At 44.7% G+C, this 18,409-nt stretch overlaps 1 protein-coding gene across 1 annotated transcript in view; it reads left to right on the forward strand.

Moving 5' to 3' along the window:
* Nucleotides 1–18,409, forward strand: part of LOC137536356 (solute carrier family 2, facilitated glucose transporter member 9-like) — a 122,792-nt gene that overhangs the window by 34,389 nt on the left and 69,994 nt on the right. The window contains exon 3 of the mRNA XM_068258537.1: nt 5,159–5,319. Coding sequence (XP_068114638.1) covers nt 5,159–5,319 — 161 coding nt within the window. The remainder of the gene's footprint in view (nt 1–5,158; nt 5,320–18,409) is intronic.

Below are 18,409 nucleotides of genomic sequence, written 5' to 3' on the forward strand. Positions count from 1 at the left end.
TCAGACCTTCCTGGCGGAGCAAACAGAACTTTAACAAAAGCTGCCAAAATTTCCAGATGGGAAAATACGCAAGTACCGTTTTTCTTTTTTGTTTTTTTTCCCCCTTCCCTTTAATTCCCTTTAATTTGTAATTTAAGTTTTCACTACATTTTTTGTGTGACCTAGAGGTAGTTGAGTTGGTCTGCTCTAAGTGGAAATGGAAAACCCTTCTCCAGGCATAAAACTTATTGTGATGGACCCCTCTCTCTGGATCACCAGTAGAGAGGGGTCCATCTCACTGGACCCACACTGGAGCAGCATCAGTCTTGACGGCACTTGTTTTTCTAGAATTAAGCACTTTAGGCAGTTTAACCTATATGGATGGAGGAGGCACATAATGCATTAAGAAAAATATTTTCTGGGCAGGGGCTTTGCTTTTAAGAGATGTGCAGTGTTCACTGTAATAATGAGTTGAGGAATTCTAATTCCCCTGGAGCCAGAAGCATCAGTAATCCAGTCTGGGCTAACCTTGTGTGGAGAAAATAAAGGATCATATTAAGTTCATTTCTTTGCAAGGTTGAGGATAATTGTGACCTTTGCCATTGAGTCATATGGGTTCTCATGCTTGCATGAAAAGAATGTCAGATGACGGCCATGCTTGTTGAAGGTCACGAAGCATGACTGATGTTTGCTTTTCATTAATGACTTCCATTCATGAATTAGTTAAACGTTCAGGGTCTTATCAAAACTAAATGTACTTTTCAAAAAAATCAAGGCGAGAAAGCAGGAAGGAACATGCTTGGCACACGGACTTCCTGTCCTGTTACCCAATCAGCAATAATGGCAACTGTCCAGTTTAAGCCACTGAAGCCTACATGGCAACTTACAGAGCACAAAACTTTACAGTAAACTTATAGACTATCACGTAATGAGGATGTGGGTATTATTGCATACCCTTGGCAATGGTTTCCGCATACAGGCAAAAATGGCGCCAGGAAATTTGGGTGAAGGGTGAAACTGAAAAATGTCTCACCCTGCTATTGTGGCAGCATTACCTATTCCCCCTCCAGGACACCATGGACTCAGGGGCAAGACGCAGTGCTGAAATGCACTTTTGGGGGGTGGGGGGGGAGGGGGGACTTTGGGCTCTGTCTTTTGCCAGCACCCAAATTACCCTCTGAGCTCCGTTATAACTAATCCCCATTACAGCCTATATTGGTGCCCAGCAGCGCCAAAATGTCTGGCACCTTTTTTTGCCTGTCTTAATCATTTCAACCCTTTTCACGTCAGACTTTTAAACATAAAGTTAGAGACACATGCAGAACTAGTGCCTCCATAGTGTGCCCTGAGTTCCTTAGCACCCCTTATAGCAGACCTAATTTCAGAACTTCCTCTCTGCTTTAACAGATAAGCAACAGTAAATTAGACTTTAAAGAAAAACATGACTTTTTTACAGCTTGCAGAACTCCAGCAATATACAGTGGCTTGCAAAAGTATTCGGCCCCCTTGAAGTTTTCCACATTTTGTCACATTACTGCCACAAACCTGAATCAATTTCATTGGAATTCCACGTGAAAGACAAATACAAAGTGGTGTACACGTGAGAAGTGGAACGAAAATCATACAGGATTCCAAACATTTTTTACAAATCAATAACTGCAAAGTGGGGTGTGCGTAATTATAGTATTATTAGCCCCCTGAGTCAACACTTTGTAGAACCACCTTTTGCTGCAATTACAGCTGCCAGTCTTTTAGGGTATGTCTCTACCAGCTTTGCACATCTAGAGACTGAAATATTTGCCCATTCTTCTTTGTAAAAGTGCTCCAGCTCAGCCAGATTGGATGGACAGCGTTTGTGAACAGCAGTCTTCAGATCTTGCCACAAATTCTCGATTGGATTTAGATCTGGACTTTGGCTGGGCCATTGTAACACATAAATATGTTTTGTTTTAAACCATTCCATTGTTGCCCTGGCTTTATGTTTAGGGTCGTTGTCCTGCTGGAAGGTGAACCTCTGCCCCAGTCTCAAGTCTTTTGCAGATTCCAAGAGGTTTTCTTCCAAGATTGCCCTGTATTTGGCTCCATCCATCTTCCTATCAACTCTGACCAAATTCCCGGTCCCTGCTGAAGAGAGGCACCCCCAGAGCATGATGCTGCCACCACCATATTTGACAGTGGAGATGGTGCATTCTGAGTGATGTGCAGTGTTAGTTTTCCGCCACACATAGCGTTTTGCATTTTGCCCAAAAAGTTCCATTTTGGTCTCATCTGACCAGAGCACCTTCTTCCACATGTTTGCTGTGCCCCCACATGGCTTGTGGCAAACTGCAAACGGGACTTCTTATGCTTCCTTCTTGCCACTCTTCCATAAAGGACAACTTTGTGCAGTGTATAACTAATAGTTGACCTATGGACAGATTCCCCCACCTGAGCTGTAGATCTCTGCAGCTCGTCCAGAGTCGCCATGGGCCTCTTGACTGCATTTCTGATCAGCGCTCTCCTTGTTCGGCCTGTGAGTTTAGTTGGACGGCCTTGACTTGGTAGGTTTACAGTTGTGCCATACTCCTCCCATTTCTGAATGATCGATTTGAACAGTACTCCGTGGGATATTCAAGGCTTTGGAAATCTTTTTGTAGCCTAAGCTTGCTTTAAAATTCTCAATAACTTTTATCCTTGACCTGTCTGGTTTGTTCTTTGGACTTCATGGTGTTGTTGCTCCCAATATTCTCTTAGACAACCTCTGAGGCCATCACAGAGCAGCTGTATTTGTACTGACATTAGATTACACACAGGTGCACTCTATTTAGTCATTAGCACTCATCAGGCAATGTCTATGGGCAACTGACTGCACTCAGACCAGAGGGGGCTGAATAATTACGCACACCCCAATTTGCAGTTATTGATTTGTAAAAAATGTTTGGAATCATGTATGATTTTCATTCCACTTCTCACGTGTACACCACTTTGTGTTGGTCTTTCACGTGGAATTCCAATAAAATTGATTCATGTTTGTGGCAGTAATATGACAAAATGTGGAAAACTTCAAGGGGGCCGAATACTTTTGCAAGCCACTGTATCTGAAGTTTATCTACTTCCTGCTTTCATGGAAGCAGAGATAGGGTTAGCATCTTGCATTTACATAATAGCTGCTCTGCCGAGGCAGCCAGCTGAGACAGCTTAGAGATCAAATTATACTTGTGATTACTTAAAGGGATTCTTAGAGACACTGAAGCGGAAAAAAAATTATGATATCATGAATTGGTTGTGTAGTAGGGATAATTACTAGAACAAAAAAAATATTCTCATATTCTTATCTTCAGTTATACAGCTTTTTTTTTTTTTCTTTTTTTTTTTTATAACATTGATGGTGGTAGTGGTCCTTTTTGCTATTGAACCTATAATCCGGATTCGGATATCTGGAAGAAATCCGCGGATATCTGGGTCGGCCGTGAAACTATCTGCAGATAGGTATCCGGATTTCTGTCTAACTATCCGGAATCCGGTCCCGGCCGGATAGGGTAAAAATGGTCAGATATCCAGGTTACCCGGATATCCGAAATCCGGATGAGCATCCCTGTTCAGAACGTGTCCAGTGGAAAACTTTACAAAAGCCCCCAAAATGTAAATGTTTATGATATTGTTGTTGTAATATGTCCAGGATTACCTGTTAAAAGACTTGTAATTCTGTTTTGCCATTTCTGTTACTGATATGTCTATAGGGCTCAGGTACTGAGCCTAGCAATGAGCACAAATTTTGGTAAAAATAGTAATTCATTTTGTGTGTAGGCGTAATCAGAAATAGTGTTTTCACTTAACTTGGTGCCGTCTTAAGGGGTTAATAGCAAAGCCCTCTCACTTGTTATCATCACCATGTATGTAGAGGCTTTGCTATTTACCCCTAAAGTCAGCACGAAATTATGAATGGCTTACACTAAATCAGTTTAATGTCCAAATCATAACTGCGTATGGCCGTAACTGCGAAAACGTACGTGAAATTTTGTGTAAGTGGAATTGCCACATTACGATTATCCCTAGCTGGGCCTGTGTTCAAGGGCTGCGTGTTCTCATTCATGTCACTCCTGTGACAAGTATACTTGTCACAGCATCATTTTGGAACATGTAGCTCTACAGACCACTGCTATGGACAGTGCTTGCCTTGATTAGCAATGCACAGCTTCAGTGTAAAACACCGGTCTCGTGTCTTATCAAGATGAACATTTTTTCTTCATATCCAAATGTATTCAAATTGTATAATTAAAAATACAAAGGATTAATAAATGGCTTAATTAAGATGTTGGCACGCTGCAACTACACTCATTGCTTCTGAAGTGCTGGTGATGCTACAGAGAGGACTAACTGTATTGGCTAATTTCTGTTATCAGTAAGGAATGGGAGGCAGGGGACCCGAGCACAATGGGAGGCAGGGGACCCATGCACAGACTCCACCAGAGCTGATGGTCTTTGCAGAGAATCTGCATACGTAAGACTGCTTCATTCAGTCAAAATGGCCAGATTGGTTAACTGTTACCAAGACAACCTTCAAGACCACCTCTTAACATTTAAAATTCTTTGGTATGGGGGCACTTATAAATATTTATTATAGGGTGACAGAAACCAGTCAAAAGGTCAGGTCCAGTGATGGGCAGGTCAAAATTAAATACTGTATGTGGCTGTCTGGTGCCACATACAATATGGCAATTCAGGACCATTCTAAACATTAAGTACTCTTATCCTGTAACTTATCCTTTCTTTCCCTCTATCTATATCTACTGTATTGTACTCCTGAGTGGTTTCTGAGGGCATCCCCACTTTTATTACCCATTTTTTTCCCTTTCTATGTATTTCTAGAGTATCTTGTTAAAATAGGCATGCCATTATGTAAAATGGCACAATTAAACAGAATTAAAGCATCTATTGTGTAACCGACCATAAACTAAGTTTTTGAATATTCATATTCCACCTAATTACTCTCTATATTTTGTACGTCTGTCTCTACCAAGTGATCTAATGGGGATTATTCGACCAAATTATTAACTTCAGCAATTGTCTAAATGAATTAATATTTAACTGTGTATTAAGAGAAGTCATGTACTAATAAGGGTCCTCAGTAGAGGTAATTTGCACACTAGTAATTACATTATCATATAACATGAATAATTCAAGGTTTATTATTTTTCAGTATATAAAAGCATTTTACAATGCCACCTGGTACCAGCGGTATGGGGAAACTCTAGAACAAAGTCCGTTAACGATTTTATATTCCTTGACTGTATCGGTGTTTGCACTGGGTGGAATGCTGGGGTCTCTCTCTGTTGGCATTCTGGTATCAAAGTTTGGAAGGTATGTACTAAAGATCTCCTATTTGATTTTAGTCTTATTGTTTTGTTTTTTTTCTTTGCTATGTGACTGATGCAGTTCTTGTGCCTGGTACACGCCATGTAATTTCCAATTAAAATAGACAGGTCAATTCAATAATTTTGGTCCGATTGATTTTCCAAACATTTTTTCAGATCGATTTTGTATAAAAGTGGTTAGAAAAAAAAAGGATTGGAAATCAGATTGGACCTGTAGGAAATGAATTTGACCTGTATTTATAGGTTCCCTTTAAAGAGGAGCTGTTAGCCATACAATCTCAGGAAAAAAACCCACATATATTAGTAGATAAATACTTGCTCTACTTACATAACATATGTATTGCACTGTCCACATTTTGATTTCAGTGAGGATTGAAGCCAATCCTGATGTCATTTCCTCCCTTACTCTGTTTCCTCTCCTGTGTGTGTGTGTGTGTGTGTGTGTGTGTGTGTGTGTGTGTGTGTGTATGCCACCCTCTGTCTTCAGGCACTCCCACACAGTTCTGCAGCTGCGTGCATCCTCACAAATCATTGTGTGACTTTGCAGACTTGGTATAGCTGTTTGGATTGGATTTCAGCTCAGTCACTTTCTTATCGTCTCAGCAAAATAAATAATGGCCAATCAGAGAGGTGTGGGAGGGGAAACAGGAGTGAAAGAAACTTCAGACAATCAGGCTGCATTAGTTAAATTTAAAGATGTAATTTTTTCCCCCCAGAGTAAAAGGCGTAATAAATTATTATTATTTTTTTTTTCCCCTGTCACTAGTAGTAAAAAAAAAAAAACAACAAAAAAAAAACAAGGATGCGGACCCGGCAGGCCTCCCTACTATGTGCACGCTATTTTGGCAGTTGAACAAGGCAAATGTTGTTCAGTACGTGCTTTTGAAAGTAAAGAATATCCTGAGAATCCCCTATGTGGCGATGGACTAGTCCAAAGTCTATTATATATACGTTTGTGTATATATAAATTATTTTTTTTTTAAGTAACTATTACAAATGCAGGGAAAAGGTAATAGGGCATTTAATCTTAAACAAATGGACATTTTACACATATGCATACACGTATTTTAAATTGTTCATGGTGTTCCTTTTAAAGAAAGCCTTTAGTATGAGGGGTATGGAAGCTGCCATCTTGATTCCCTTTTAAAAATGTAACTGGTGTAAATTCTGATAAACTGATTTGCACGCTTGAACCAGATTTAAGTTTGATCTCATTGACTGCATGTTTTAGATGTCTGGCTCAAAAACGAAATAAACCAACCTATATCTATATTAGGTTGGCAGGCAACTGGCAATTCCAAAAGGGATTCAAGATGACCGCCTCCATATTCCCCTTTACTTAAAGGATGTTATTTTAAGAGGCAAGATTCTGATCTGAGCGGCATATCTACATTGGTTACCCACCAGTATTCGGCCAACAAACCTTTTAGCATTAGAGCGAACCTAGAGATTTATGATAATGTTCGACTAATGCTGATAATTCAAGGGTTAATTGAAGGGTAAGACCCCATTGGATGCCACTTAAAAGTTAAAGTCCTCTATCTCTGTAGGATTTATTAGCTCTGTGTCATTCTCATTCTCAGTAATGATCACACACAGCCAATTAATATCCATGGGATAGCCAAGTTGCTCACATCAATAGCATGGCTGTGAATATGATGAGAACATATTGTGACTAGCCGAGCAGAATATAGTTTACTTCAAACCTCATCCAAGGCTGCCTGCTATCTTCCATTCCAGATTAACCACTTTCTCACACTATTAACCCAGGCCTTTTCATTTACATAATGACTTTCTCTTAATGGCAAGAGCTTGCACTTCTACATAATAACACTTTATACTGCTTTATCCGCTCTGGCCTTCTGCTTGTCTTACGCACGCACATTCTGGAGTTTCTTCTCATTGTGTAATGCAGGCCACATAGGAGCTGATATACTGAAGGCTGAAATGATAAAACAATATGAAGTATGTTAGTGACTAATGAACACTACCAACATGGGCAGCATTGTGGGTGGGTGATTTGCATTGATGCCTTCGATCTCAGGGAAACAGAGTTCAGATTCCACTAAGGATGTCATCTGTAGGGGGTTTGTATGGTCTGCCTATGTTTATGTAGTTTTTATTTTTCTGGGTGCCTAGATTCCTCTGGCATCCTAAAAACATACGCTTGGGTAATCTTTCCCTTTACCCACACTGTCTTACCCAAAAGAAATAGTCAAATGGATGCAGACTGTGATGAGGACCAGTGATGGAGCAATAGGGAATGGAGCTTATTACATTAACAGGGCCCCTGGATCTGAGGGTCAGACATACCGTATATGGTACAGGCACTGAATTAAAGGAATACTGTAGGAGGGTGGGGGGAAAATGAGTTGAACTTACCCGGGGCTTCTAATGGTCCCCGCAGACATACTGTGCCCGTGCAGCCACTCACCGATGCTCCAGTCCCGCCTCCGGTTCACTTTTGGAATTTCGGACTTTAAAGTCTGAAAACCACTGCGCCTGCGTTGCTGTGTTCTCGCTCCCACTGACGTCACCAGGAGTGTATAGCACAAGCCCAGTATGGTCTGTTCCTGCGCAGTACGCTCCTGGTGACATCAGTGGGAGCGAGGGCTAGTGTTGGGCGAACATCTAGATGTTCGGGTTCGGGCCGAACAGGCCGAACATGGCCGCGATGTTCGGGTGTTCGACCCGAACTTCGAACATAATGGAAGTCAATGGGGACCCGAACTTTCGTGCTTTGTAAAGCTTCCTTACATGCTACATACCCCAAATTAGCAGGGTATGTGCACCTTGGGAGTGGGTACAAGAGGAAAAAAATATTTGAAAAAGAGCTTATAGTTTTTGAGAAAATTGATTGTAAAGTTTCAAAGGAAAAACTGTCTTTTAAATGTGGAAAATGTCATGTTTCTTTGCACAGGTAACATGCTTTTTGTCGCCATGCAGTCATAAATGTAATACAGAGAAGAGGTTCCAGGAAAAGGGACCGGTAACGGTAACCCAGCAGCAGCAGCACACGTGATGGAACAGGAGCAGGCGCAGGAGGAGAAGGCCATGCTTTTTGAGACACAACAACCCAGGCCTTGCATGAGGACAAGAAGCGTGCGGATAGCATGCTTTTTACCGCCATGCAGTCATAAATGTAATAAAGATAAGAGGTTCAATAAACAGGGACCGGGCGTCAACGCTAACCCAGCAGCAGCAGACGTGATGGAACAGGAGGAGGCGCAGGAGGAGAAGGCCACGCTTTCAGGTGCAACTCAGGCCTTGCATGAGGACAAAAAAATGTGTGCGCAAAGCAATGCAATGAGTAGTTTTCAGGACACAATGGGCTATTCGGAGGAGCTATTCCCACCCCCACAATCTTCTACCTGTGAAAGGTCAATGGAACAGCCACAAATGTTGTGCCCGGATTCACAACCTTTTTCTGTGGAAAATGCACCTCGCACTGAAATGCAAGGCGAGGCCGAGGATGAACATGACGTCAACAACTCAACATGACGCAAAATGGGGGCGGAACAGAAAGCTGCTTTCAATGTTTTGAAGGCCTTAATTGCCTCCGGTGGCCAGTTAGATGCATCATTCATCACACCCAAATCCCAGAGCAATGTGTGCAGGAATTTGAATCTCAGGAGGTGTACCGAGATCATCTGGACAAGTGACCAAGTGACAAAGTGACTAGTGACAAAGTGACAAAGTGACAAGTGACAAGTGACAAAATGACAAAATGACAAAATGACAAGTGACAAAGTGACAAAGTGACAAAGTGACAAGTGACAAAGTGACAAGTGGCAAGTGACAAAGTGACAAGTGACAAAGTGACAAGTGACAAGTGACAAAATGACAAAGTGACAAGTGACAAAGTGACCAGTGACAAAGTGACCAGTGACAAAGTGACCAGTGACAAAGTGACCAGTGACAAAGTGACCAGTGACAAAGTGACCAGTGACAAAGTGACCAGTGACAAAGTGACAAGTGACAAAGTGACAAAGTGACAAAGTGACAAGTGACAAGTGACAAGTGACAAAGTGACAAGTGACAAAGTGACAAGTGACAAAGTGACCAGTGACAAAGTGACCAGTGACAAAGTGACCAGTGACAAAGTGACCAGTGACAAAGTGACCAGTGACAAAGTGACCAGTGACAAAGTGACCAGTGACCAGTGACCAAGTGACCAGTGACCAAGTGACCAGTGACCAAGTGACCAGTGACCAAGTGACCAGTGACCAAGTGACCAGTGACCAAGTGACCAGTGACCAAGTGACCAGTGACCAAGTGACCAGTGACCAAGTGACCAGTGACCAAGTGACCAGTGACCAAGTGACCAGTGACCAAGTGACAAGTGACAAGTGACAAGTGACAAGTGACAAGTGACAAGTGACAAGTGACAAGTGACAAAGTGACAAGTGACAAAGTGACAAGTGACAAAGTGACCAGTGACAAAGTGACCAGTGACAAAGTGACCAGTGACAAAGTGACCAGTGACAAAGTGACCAGTGACAAAGTGACCAGTGACAAAGTGACCAGTGACAAAGTGACCAGTGACAAAGTGACCAGTGACAAAGTGACCAGTGACAAAGTGACCAGTGACAAAGTGACCAGTGACAAAGTGACCAGTGACAAAGTGACCAGTGACAAAGTGACCAGTGACAAAGTGACCAGTGACAAAGTGACCAGTGACAAAGTGACCAGTGACAAAGTGACCAGTGACAAAGTGACCAGTGACAAAGTGACCAGTGACAAAGTGACAAGTGACAAAATGACAAAGTGACAAAATGACAAAGTGACCAGTGACAAAGTGACCAGTGACAAAGTGACCAGTGACAAAGTGACCAGTGACAAAGTGACCAGTGACAAAGTGACCAGTGACAAGTGACAAAGTGACCAGTGACAAAGTGACCAGTGACAAAGTGACAAGTGACAAAGTGACAAGTGACAAAGTGACAAGTGACAAAGTGACAAGTGACAAAGTGACAAGTGACAAAGTGACCAGTGACAAAGTGACCAGTGACAAAGTGACCAGTGACAAAGTGACCAGTGACAAAGTGACCAGTGACAAGTGACAAAGTGACCAGTGACAAAGTGACCAGTGACAAAGTGACAAGTGACAAAGTGACAAGTGACAAAGTGACAAGTGACAAAGTGACAAGTGACAAAGTGACAAGTGACAAAGTGACCAGTGACAAAGTGACCAGTGACAAAGTGACCAGTGACAAAGTGACCAGTGACCAGTGACAAAGTGACCAGTGACAAAGTGACCAGTGACAAAGTGACCAGTGACAAAGTGACCAGTGACAAAGTGACCAGTGACAAAGTGACAAGTGACAAAGTGACAAGTGACAAAGTGACAAGTGACAAAGTGACAAGTGACAAAGTGACAAGTGACAAAATGACAAAGTGACAAAATGACAAAGTGACCAGTGACAAAGTGACCAGTGACAAAGTGACCAGTGACAAAGTGACCAGTGACAAAGTGACCAGTGACAAAGTGACCAGTGACAAAGTGACCAGTGACAAAGTGACCAGTGACAAAGTGACCAGTGACAAAGTGACCAGTGACAAAGTGACCAGTGACAAGTGACAAAGTGACCAGTGACAAAGTGACCAGTGACAAAGTGACCAGTGACAAAGTGACAAGTGACAAAGTGACAAGTGACAAAGTGACAAGTGACAAAGTGACAAGTGACAAAATGACAAAGTGACAAAATGACAAAGTGACCAGTGACAAAGTGACCAGTGACAAAGTGACCAGTGACAAAGTGACCAGTGACAAAGTGACAAGTGACAAAGTGACCAGTGACAAGTGACAAAGTGACCAGTGACAAAGTGACAAGTGACAAAGTGACAAGTGACAAAGTGACAAGTGACAAAGTGACCAGTGACAAAGTGACAAGTGACAAAGTGACCAGTGACAAGTGACAAAGTGACCAGTGACAAAGTGACAAGTGACAAAGTGACAAGTGACAAAGTGACAAGTGACAAAGTGACAAGTGACAAGTGACAAAGTGACAAGTGACAAAGTGACAAGTGACAAAGTGACAAGTGACAAAGTGACAACTGAGAGGTTGTTCTGGGGAGCTCCACTGCACTCAGTCGCATATGAGGAGAGGTCTCGTCGGGACTGCTGATCCTCCTCAGCTTGCTCAAAGCCTTGAGGGTTCCTGAAGATCCTCTGCTTGGAGTTCGCCGGGGTTCAGCTTGGTGTCGGGGTCGGCGGCGTCCTCCTCACTCCAACGTGGCAGATCTTCTGTTGAAGGAAAAAAAAAAAAACATTGTTAAAAGTCCAGTACCGCTTCTGAAGGACTCACCAAGAGATGCAGGAGCGCTTCAATCTAGCGCACCATCGCTCGCTGGGTGATGTCCCTGCCTACGCGCTGGAATTCTACGCTGCACATGCTAGCACGCTTTTGCGCAGTGCCGAGGCGCATTCCAGCAGCTAGTAGCTACCAAGCTTCTGTGGATCTGATTGGGCCACCATGTTGGATCTCTGCCAAGTCCTCCAAAATTTTGAGTAATCCACGTTGCGTGACTGAGCAGTGACAACTCTACAGTCAGCATTACAATACCACTGCTGTGTTTACTGAAGAAATCAATGTTGAAGATGGAAACCACTGGCATGATGCAAGTGGGGGATTCTGAAGATGAAAACGATCAGCGTGATGATACCAACATCAGGCAACCTGCCTCAGGAAACGCTGGTCCCAGCTATGACAAAGAACAGGACGAGGAACAGCTGGAGTTGGAGCAGGAATTGGATGCCCCCACTGCCGAGGGACAGAGCGGTGCACGTTGGACTTCCACAATTTAGCGGGAAAGGACAGCAGAAGAGGAAGAAAGTGATGCTGGTGACGAATATGGTGCATCACAACAATCACAACGCTTACAAGAACATGAAGATAGAGGAGTCTGGCAGGACTCTCTGGCACACATGGCTCAATTCATGCTAGACTGCATTGAACGCGGCCCGCGCATTATTCACTATTCATTATTATTCATTATTCTGGAATCTGGACAACACCAATTACTGGGTTTATACCCAGTTTATACAAACACAATGTTAAAAAACTGATTGAAGAAAGTGTCAGACAGGTCAAAAATGGAACAATTCCAGCAGGCCCTTGAGGATGGAGACTTTAGAGAGGAGATTGACATCTTCCTCCTTCTCTAGCCAGTTGTACGCCGACAGACTGACTTCAGCAAACCCAGGAGGACCAGGAGGGCAGCAAAGAACACAAGCTGCTGCTAGTGCCCAAAAGGGAATGGTATTGGCAGTGTCCTTGGAGTGGGAACATTTTCTGACACCCATGCAGCAGCCCACAGAACAGCAATCGGGCAGTGCCACGTCCTCCAACACCAATCGCCTAGAGAAGATGGTCAAGGTCCAGGACTACATGTCAGATGGCGTAGCTGTGTTGAACAATCCATCTGCAGACAGACGGTGAGTGTGACAGGCAGCACAGAAGGACCATGGCAACTCACTCATAGTACCACAGTTTGATAGTGCTGCCCAAAAAATTATATGGATCCGTGGACCCGGGCACTGCAGGCAGTACTGGGAAGTGGGAACGCAGATTTTAGTACCTAAACACACGATACAACATGTTTTCCGGGGTCGGACTCTGAGGCACATACAGATGGTCCCGATCATCATCCTCATCATACAACTCTTCTCCTGAGTCTGACCCACCCACCACCTCTGCCACCCCAACATCCCCAGACACAGACCCCTCATCGTCCTCAACATTAACTTGGGATGCTGGCCTGAGCCCGACCTCCTCCTCCACTTTAGGCCCCATCATCTCCTCAATGGCAGCCCTCATTAATCGTTCTGGCGACGGACCGATGGACACAACATTCTCCTCCGGAGAGGGCTGCTGCTGACCACTGGCTGCTGTAGTGGATGTTATAGCTTGCGTGGGGCGTTGGCTGTTGCTGTTGTTGGGAGTGCTGCTCACAGCGGAGGTCTCTGAGGAACTCATGGTGAGCTCATATAGTGGTTGGCGGTGAGTGGAGTATTACTGATCCCAGCAATATACACACTGACTGGCAGAGTACGCAATGCTATATAGTCTGGCTGAGCGGTGTACACAGAGTGGCAGTACACACAATGCTATATAGTCTGGCTGAGCCGTGTACACAGAGTGGCAGTACACACAATGCTATATATAGCGTGGCTGAGCGAGGTACACAGTGGCAGTACACACAATGCTATATAGTCAGGCTAAGCCGTGTACACAGAGTGTCAGAAAACACAATGCTATATATAGCGTGGCTGAGCGAGGTGCACAGTGGCAGTACACACAATGCTTTATAGTCAGGCTGAGCCGTGTACACAGAGTGTCAGTAAACAATGGTATATAGTCTGGCTGAGCGGTGTACACAGAGTGTCAGTAAACAACGGTATATAGTCTGGCTGAGCGGTGTACACAGAGTGGCAGTAAACACAATGCTATATATAGCGTGGCTGAGCGAGGTACACAGTGGCAGTACACACAATGCTATATAGTCAGGCTAAGCCGTGTACACAGAGTGTCAGAAAACACAATGCTATATATAGCGTGGCTGAGCGAGGTGCACAGTGGCAGTACACACAATGCTTTATAGTCAGGCTGAGCCGTGTACACAGAGTGTCAGTAAACAATGGTATATAGTCTGGCTGAGCGGTGTACACAGAGTGTCAGTAAACAACGGTATATAGTCTGGCTGAGCGGTGTACACAGAGTGGCAGTAAACACAATGCTATATATAGCGTGGCTGAGCGAGGTGCACAGTGGCAGTACACACAATGCTATATATAGCGTGGCTGAGCGAGGTGCACAGTGGCAGTACACACAATGCTATATATAGCGTGGCTGAGCGAGGTGCACAGTGGCAGTACACACAATGCTATATATAGCGTGGCTGAGCGAGGTGCACAGTGGCAGTACACACAATGCTATATTAGTCAGGCTAAGCCGTGTACACAGAGTGTCAGAAAACACAATGCTATATATATAGCGTGGCTGAGCGAGGTGCACAGTGGCAGTACACACAATGCTATATATAGCGTGGCTGAGCGAGGTGCACAGTGGCAGTACACACAATGCTATATATAGCGTGGCTGAGCGAGGTGCACAGTGGCAGTACACACAATGCTATATTAGTCAGGCTAAGCCGTGTACACAGAGTGTCAGAAAACACAATGCTATATATATAGCGTGGTTGAGCGAGGTACACAGTGGCAGTAAACAATGCTATATATAGTGTGGCTGAGCGAGCGGTGTACTACTGTTCCCAGCAGCGACACACAATGACTGGGGGGGACCCTGGCTAGCGTGGCTGGAGAGCGAACTACCCTGCCTGCCTACCCAAAGCTAAACCCACAGACAAATGGCGGAGATATGACGTGGTTCGGGTATTTATTTACCCGAACCACGTGACCGTTCGGCCAATCAGAGCGCGTTCGGGCCCGAACCACGTGACCCGTTCGGCCAATCACAGCGCTAGCCGAACGTTCGGGGAACGTTCGGCCATGCGCTCTTAGTTCGGCCATGTGGCCGAACGGTTTGGCCGAGCACCGTCAGGTGTTCGGCCGAACTCGAACATCACCCGAACAGGGTGATGTTCTGCAGAACCCGAACAGTGGCGAACACTGTTCGCCCAACACTAGCGAGGGCACACGGCAACGCAGGCGCAGTGGTTTTCAGACTTTAAAGTCCGAAATTCCAGAAGTGAACCGGAGGCGGGGCTGGAGCATCGGTGAGTGGCTGCACGGGCACAGTATGTCTGTGGGGACCATTAGAAGCCACGGGCAAGTTCAACTAATTTTCCCCCGACACCCCCCCCCTCTCCCTACAGTATTCCTTTAACTCCTTATTGGTGCAGTATGGATAATGGTCACCTCTATATGGGCTTTGAATAGTACTAATCATTAACCAATCAATCATTTTTCCTTGGCTTGCCTCAATTTTGGCATGTCAACTGTTTCACTATTGATACAGCAATAACGTATTACTTATGCCATCAAAGTGAGACATATATTGCTTTTTCCAGAACACTCTTGGCTTCCTTTTTGTAATTTTTTTTTCCAAGTATTTAAATTTACAGGCATTTTTATCGAGGAAAAGTAGGCATAAACACAAAAATTACAGTTTCATGTTTTGCCCTTCCTAATTTGTACATGAAGTACCACAGTTTCAGAGCACCTCAAGCAGGTTGTTTCAACGCTACGCGCGGCTATAGCAGTAATGGTATACTGCACGGGGCACGTAAGGATAATTTGGGGCAGGGGCGCCGCGAGGCATAAAGCGAACCAAGCGGTCGCTTGGGGCCTCACAATCTTAGGGGCCTCGGCGGCTCCGTGACGTCGGCGTGACGTCACTTTTTCCCCGCAGCCCCGCCGGGCTGGCAGAGCAGAGCAGGGCTACAGGAAGATGGCCGCCGCCGAAGCCCTGCTCTGGAGACTATGTCTCCAGTACAGGGCTTCGGGTGGCCATCTTCCCGACCCGTAGCCCTGCATGAATCAGCGCGGGAGATTGGAGGAGGAAGCCAGGAAGGGAGCTCCGTGGGAACTGCGCGCCTGAGAAGCCGGCCGGGAGAGGAGACCAGGGAGAGAAGACTTCTGCCAGTGCCAGCCTGCCAGGTGAGTAAATTCTTTTCTTTTTGCAGCCGCAGCCCTAATTGCGAATTTGCGATTGATTTCTGCTGAACTGTGCCCTAATTGCATTTGATATCTGCTGAAAATGTGGCCCTAATTGCGATTGATTTCTGCTGAACTGTGCCCTAATTGCGTTTGATATCTGCTGAAAATGTGGCCCTAATTGCGATTGATTTCTGCTGAACTGTGCCCTAATTGCGTTTGATATCTGCTGAAAATGTGGCCCTAATTGCGATTGATTTCTGCTGAACTGTGCCCTAAATGCGTTTGATATCTGCTGAAAATGTGGCCCTAATTGCGATTGATTTCTGCTGAACTGTGCCCTAAATGCGTTTGATATCTGCTGAAAATGTGGCCCTAATTGCGATTGATTTCTGCTGAACTGTGCCCTAAATGCGTTTGATATCTGCTGAAAATGTGGCCCTAATTGCGATTGATTTCTGCTGAACTGTGCCCTAAATGCGTTTGATATCTGCTGAAAATGTGGCCCTAATTGCGATTGATTTCTGCTGAACTGTGCCCTAATTGCGTTTGATATCTGCTGAAAATGTGGCCCTAATTGCGATTGATTTCTGCTGAACTGTGCCCTAAATGCGTTTGATATCTGCTGAAAATGTGGCCCTAATTGCGATTGATTTCTGCTGAACTGTGCCCTAAATGCGTTTGATATCTGCTGAAAATGTGGCCCTAATTGCGATTGATTTCTGCTGAACTGTGCCCTAAATGCGTTTGATATCTGCTGAAAATGTGGCCCTAATTGCGATTGATTTCTGCTGAACTGTGCCCTAATTGCGTTTGATATCTGCTGAAAATGTGGCCCTAATTGCGATTGATTTCTGCTGAACTGTGCCCTAAATGCGTTTGATATCTGCTGAAAATGTGGCCCTAATTGCGATTGATTTCTGCTGAACTGTGCCCTAAATGCGTTTGATATCTGCTGAAAATGTGGCCCTAATTGCGATTGATTTCTGCTGAACTGTGCCCTAAATGCGTTTGATATCTGCTGAAAATGTGGCCCTAATTGCGATTGATTTCTGCTGAACTGTGCCCTAATTGCGTTTGATATCTGCTGAAAATGTGGCCCTAATTGCGATTGATTTCTGCTGAACTGTGCCCTAAATGCGTTTGAAATCTGCTGAAAATGTGGCCCTAATTGCGTTTGATTTCTGCTGAACTCTGCCCTAATTGCGTTTGATTTCTGCTGAACTCTGCCCTAATTGCGTTTGATTTCGGCTGAAAATGTGCCCTAATTGCGTTTGATTTCTGCTGAAAATGTGCCCTAATTGCGTTTTTATTTTCTGGTGTCTGGGGTAACTGTTGCTGCATTTATTATTTAATGGTCATAGTTGGCTATATTTGCTGTGCTACGGTTAAGCTTCGCCCATACAATGTCATGGCCGCGCCAATCTTTCGGCGCGCTACGCGCGCCTCAATCACCCCAACATCCATTTTTTCCCCGCAAACAGCCCCGCCCCAATCCGCCCTCCTGCTCCACCCACATGTCATGGCCACGCCCGCTTATGCGGGATAGCCACACCCATTTTTCGCCGCGGCGCGCTTCGCGCGTCGCAGGATAGGGCCTCTTGCTACAGTCCGCTTGGGGCCACAAAAACCTTAGCTGCACCCCTGATTTGGGGTTCTGGTGACTGTTGAACCCAGAATTGCTCCTCCGTCCGAGTTGCTTCGACTCTGAGGGGGAATAGTATTTAATGCCACTGGGATTTGAGCGGCAGCAGGGTGAATTGTCTTTCAGCTCACCCTTTGCCCAGCTCACCAGTGGCGTAAACATATGTACACCTATGGGGATCTTGCCCTAAAAATAACCCCACAGCAGAGTCCTGTTAGTCATCAAATCCTTTTTGGATTAAAATATAGCTTTATTTCTGTAAGTAAAATCTGTCTATCACACAAGTCTCTGTACAGTATGAATCTAAAGATGAGCTTGTTAGGCTTGGTGGTGTATTCTCCACAGTCAGCATGCAACGCATGAGCTGGCGTGGAGGAGGTACACACACTAGCACCAGGAAACAGGCTATCCCTAGTATAGTGGAGGGGAGGACTGACTCCAATAGGAGATTGTGGCGCACAGAGCCGGTGCAGATCTGACAGCCACAAACAATGCTTTCGTTATAACGTCTCAGCGCAAAGTAGCGCTGAGCGCATAAACCAGAACTGAGGAGATCAGGACAGGTAGACAGAATGAACGCTTGCTAGCTAGCGGCTACTTAGCGACAGCAAGCGTCCAAAACCAGACAGACTGGAATGAGGCAGCCAATGCGATGCGGCGATGGCGTGCCTCACAAAGACAGGACAGGATAGTCAGAAAATAGCAGGATTAAGATAGATGAACGTAACACAGATAAATATACAATAAGTATGTTTTCCTAGCGTATTACAATTACAGCTATCAATGAAACTATTTGTAACGTCTGACTAACAT

Source organism: Hyperolius riggenbachi, chromosome 10 (assembly GCF_040937935.1).
Source record: "Hyperolius riggenbachi isolate aHypRig1 chromosome 10, aHypRig1.pri, whole genome shotgun sequence".
Lineage (NCBI taxonomy): Eukaryota > Metazoa > Chordata > Amphibia > Anura > Hyperoliidae > Hyperolius > Hyperolius riggenbachi.